The sequence below is a fragment of the Rhinopithecus bieti genome, unplaced genomic scaffold (assembly GCF_001698545.2).
Source record: "Rhinopithecus bieti isolate Rb0 unplaced genomic scaffold, ASM169854v2 scaffold_28521, whole genome shotgun sequence".
NCBI lineage: Eukaryota > Metazoa > Chordata > Mammalia > Primates > Cercopithecidae > Rhinopithecus > Rhinopithecus bieti.
Window position 1 is genome coordinate 35555 of NW_016812573.1, and position 5153 is coordinate 40707.

Sequence of the window (5153 nt, forward strand, 5' to 3'; positions counted from 1 at the left end):
AGCTGGGACTACAGGCCCCGCCACCTCGCCCGGCTATAAATTAAGGTTCTTGAGATGACATCATCCTGGAGTAGGGTGGGCCCTAAATCCAGTGACAGGTGTCCTCATAAGAGACAGAAGAGGAGACACAAACACAGAGGAGAAGGCCATGTGAAAATGGAAGTAGAGACTGCAGTGATGCAGCCACAAGCCTAGGGATGCCTAGAGCCCCCAGGAGCTGGGAGAGGCAGGAAGGATCCCCCCTAGAGCCTCTGGCAGGAAGTAGACACAATTATCACACATTGGGCAGTGGCCCCCAAAATATATGCCCATGTCCTGACTCCCAGTACCTGGGAATGGAACCCTACATGCAAAGAGGGTCTTTGTAAATGTAATTAAGGGAAGGCTCTTGAGAAGAGATAATCCTGCATTAGGGTGACCCGAAACCCAATGACAGGCATCTTTCTGAGAGACAGAAGAGGAGACACAGACACAGAGGAGAAGGTCACGTGAAGAAAAAGACAGAGACTAGAGTGATGCGACCACAAGCCCAGGGATGCCTGGAGCACCCAGGGGCTGGGAGAGGCAGGAAGGATCCTCCCCTAGAGCCTCTGGAGGCCTGAGACACCTTGATCTCAGACTCCTGGTCTCCAGGATGGGGAGAGCATAAACTCCTGTTAAGCCCCTAGTTTGTGGTCCATTGTTACGGCAGCCACTGGAGACTCCTAAACCACACAGAGGGCCCCAAGAGAGCCAAGTGGTTCAAGCCTCACATCCTGGTGTACTGTGTCTCTCCAGACTATAATTTACAGGGTCAAGACATATATAGAAGTTCCTCCATGTATAAGTCCCTCCAAGGTTGTCCAGAGCTAGAAACAGTCAACAAAAAGTTCACGAATTCTATCAAATTCAGGGATGCCAAAACTTGCATATAAGGTATGATACTACTTACAGAACAGTCTGTTTGTCAATTATGCATTTGCCTCCACACAAAAAGTTTGTGGAAATCATACCTGATGCACAACTTTTAAAATCATCACTTGCGCACAAAAAACATATACTCCCATGTCCATGGCGGAATTATTCACAAAAGCCAAAAGGTGGAAACAGCCCAGGTGTCCATCCATGGATGAATGGATAAACAAAACAAGGTCTGCCCACACAATCGAATACTATGTGGTCATGAAAGGGAAGGAAGCTCTGACACAGGCTATAGCCTGGATGAACCTTGAAGACATCGTGCTCAGAGAAAGAAGTCAGACGCAAAAGCTTACATTTTGTACAATTCCATTTTTAGCAGGGCCATTTTTAGCAGAGCCCAGAATACCAAACTCTACAGAGAAAGTCAGTAGATTAGTGGCTGCTTAGGGTCGGGGTCCCCAACCCCTGAGCCACAAACTGGTAGTGGTCCATGGCCTATGAGGAACCAAAATGGGCCACACAGCAGGAGGTGAGCAGCAGGCAGGTGAGCAAAGCTTCACCTGTATTGACGGCTGCTCCCCATGGATGGCGTTAGCCCCTGAGCTCCGCCTCCTGTCAGATCAGCGGTGGCATTAGATTCTCATAGGAGCACACACCCTGTTGTGAACTGCGCATGTGAGGGATTTAGGTTGTGTGGTCTGTGGAAAAATTGTCTTCCACAAAACTGGCCCCTGGTGCCAAAAAGGCTGGGGACCGCTGGCTTAGGGCAAGAGAGGATGAAAGAATAGCAGCACAGTGATAGCTGAAGGGTTTCTTTTTTGAGCTGATGAAAATGTTCTAAGATGAACCATGGGGGTGGCTGTATATAATCGTGTGTATACTAAAAGCTACTGAATTGCACATTTTAGATGGGTAAATTGCACGGCGTGTGAGTTTACTCTCTGTAAAGCTGTTTAAAAAATAAAATAAATAAGTAAACAAAATAATGAGTAATAACTTATAAATTGTTATTGCTCTATTACCTTGCTTGAGGGGAGGGGAGATACAGTGTAGACCCAGTTTGATGTTGTGTGCCCAGAAACTCAGATTTGATAGATCTTTCCTGGCAGTTTCAAGTAAAATAAATAAATAAATAAATAAATAAAGCACCAGATTTGAAATTTGGGCAGTGATTAAATCCGACCGCTAAACCTTGGTTTATATCTGCACATGTCAATATGGGTGTCAGACGGCAGACACGCACATCGGGTACCACTGAATACCTATGGGATCAAATACTGACCTTCATGTTTCCTAATCGCCTTGTTCGGTCAACCACGAGCAGTTTCTTAATGAGGTCTCTGTGTAGGGGAAGGAGACAAAAAAAAAAAGAAAAAGTGCACAGATTATATATCCACATCAGCAAACGCAGCACGGCAACAGAGGTAAGGCCTACCCACTCCGAGGACCACGGTTTCATCTCCATTTTAGCAAAACATTTTCTACTGCTTATTTCCTACCATCACCGGCTCTTAAATAACCTATGCAAGGCTGGGTTGCCCCTGCACAGCTGAAGCTAAGGGAAGGGGTTGATTACATCTTGTAAAGAAACTACCCCTTTGAGTAGAAAAGGGTGAAATTTGTATGTGCCTGCAGGGAGGATCCAGACATTTAACATAAACATGCCTGTCAGGCTGTCCCTGCAAAATAGAAGACATCTGCTTTCACCAACATCAACAGTCACGCGCTGCCCTGGGGGTCTGCTTATTGACGGGATTCCTGTTGTAAAAGGCTGGCTTTCCCATAAGCACACACATTAGGATGAGTCTCCTAAGTCTGCTTCTTCACTTGTAATCTTCCTTTTTAAATAACAGACCATGTCAGAAATACAGCAAGCCGGGAGGCTGGGCACAATGGCTCACACCTATAATCCCAGCACTTTGGGAGGCCAAGGCGTGTGGATCACTTGACATCAGGAGTTTCAGACCAGCCTGGCCAACACGGTGAAACCCCATCTCTACAAAAAAAAAAAAAAAAAAAAAACTTTAGCTGGGCATGCTGGCACATGACTGTGGTCCCAGCTACCTGGGAGGCTGAGGCACAAGAACTGCTTGAACACAGGAGGTAAAGGTTGCAGTGAGCTGAGACTGAGCCACTGCACTCCAGCCTGGGTGACAGAGCTACACTCAGTCTCAAAACAAACAAACAACAACAACAAAAACAACAGCAAGCTGGTTCAATGAGGATGGGTAGTTGGAGATGATGTTGAAGACTTCCAGTAGATTAGGTGAGTTTTAAGATGCATATTTATGGAAGTGGAAATAATCATGTGTGTCTGCATGTACACATATAATACACAGAGTATATTATGTATAATAATATACATAACATGAAATAATAATATAATATATTGCAGTCCCCCCCAAACAATCCAATCCCCACGACCCCGGTGTAAGCATCTAGGCTTTCCTGGCATAAACTACGTCCCAGGGAAAGTAGCACAAACTTGGACTGGGCCACTCCCAGGTTCGGTGACAGACTGCGGAGACGCCGACAAGCAAGGTGACGTCCCAGGGTCAGACTCCACCATCTAGACTGTGAAACTCGCCAGTCCTGTCTGATCGGAAATTTAAGCAGAGTTTCCTGCCACCATGCTTTCTGAATTACAATGGGATGCTTGTCAGACTTCACTGCTTCTTTGCCTCAGAGTAAACCTCAGAGACCATCTGTCCGCCCACCTAAGGCTGGGATTTTGTATCCATCCTGCAAGGCTGAAAAGCTTTGAGCAGGGTGGGGAATACAAAACATCACCGAAAAGTTACAAACCTTTCCACTACTTAGTGAGTTTCTCCTTCATTATTTTGACATGCTCCCCTCTGCCAAATAAAAATCAAGGTCATCAAATGCTATACCCCAAAACATTCCCAAATAAATGTGGGGCTTTTCCCCATAGGATTTACACCACTGCCTGCCCCCTTACCACACACACTTAAACTTAAAGCTCACTAGAGTGGGATTATACGAAAAGTTTATTTATGCTTTTATATTTTAAATAAACCTGTTTTCTTATAATCCCAGTCCAATCAGCTTTAAGTGTGTACACTAATGGGGCAGGCAGTGGTGTAAATTATAGTGGGAAAAAAAGTCCTATGTTTATTTCAGAATGTTTTGGTGATCACCTTGATAAATTTCAATTTGTGTGTGTGTGTGTGTGTGTGTGTGTGTGTGTGTGTGTGTGTGTGTGTGTGTCTGGCATGTAAGAAAACAAAGTGATGACCTTGAATTTTTTTAAAAATTTTTTTGGTGTTTCGCATGTAAGAAAATGAAGATTTATTTAAAATACAGGGCACAGTGGCTTGTAATCCCAGCTATGCAGGGGGTTGAAGTGGGAAGATCACTTGAGACCAAGAGTTGGAGACCAGCATGGGCAACATAGTAAGGACCCCGTCTCTACAAAAAATCAAAACATTGGCCAGGCATGGTGGTGCAAGACTGTAGCACCAGTTACTCGGGAGGCTGAGGTGGGAGCATCATTTGAGCCCAGGACATAGAGGCTGAAGTGAGCTATGATTGTGCCACTGCACTCTAGCCTGGGTGACAGAGCAAGACATCCAACTCTTAAAAAAAAACAAAAAAAAGTAAAATACCAAAGCAAACTCTTATAAAGCAGAGTCTAGAAAGTAAAGAGTGTGGCTGTGAAGGGGACCCCGAAGACACAAAGCTCTATAAAGGAACAACAGAAGTGTCCACAGCTGGAGATGGGTCCCTTGACCCCAGGATAAGCGACACATCTGCCGGCACTCTTTTGATGCACTAGAGCCAAAATTCTAAATTTTATTTATGATTCTGGCACCAGCTGGCTCCTCTCAGATGCAGGCACTTTCAGGCACGAAAAACACACTGGCAGATAATGCCTCTACTGAACTGGCGACCAGTCCCAAAGCTGTGTTTGGGTGCTTTCTTTTCAACGATATTTCTTTCTATAAGGAATGTCAATCCTGACATGCCATTTGCCCAGGCGACATGTTTACCCGGTCAAATGATAAAAGTTGCAGGAACCAACATATGACTTTAAAAAGCTGAGAATCAAAATTCTAGCATCATGGACAACCAGGAACAGTGATTTGGATAAGAAAATGCATGATTAAGGCCAGGTGCAGTGGCTCACGCCTGTAATCCCCACACTTGGGGAGGACAAGGCAGGAGGATCAGCTGAGCCCAGGAGTTCAAAAGCAGCCGAGGCAATGCAGCAAGACCCCATAGCCATCTCTACC

General features: G+C 45.3%; 1 protein-coding gene across 1 annotated transcript in view; it reads right to left on the reverse strand.

The window, feature by feature from the left end:
• LOC108545111 (protein kinase cAMP-dependent X-linked catalytic subunit) overlaps positions 1 to 5153 on the reverse strand; it is a 65566-nt gene that overhangs the window by 5520 nt on the left and 54893 nt on the right. The window contains exon 5 of the mRNA XM_017896604.1: positions 2183 to 2240. Coding sequence (XP_017752093.1) covers positions 2183 to 2240 — 58 coding nt within the window. The remainder of the gene's footprint in view (positions 1 to 2182; positions 2241 to 5153) is intronic.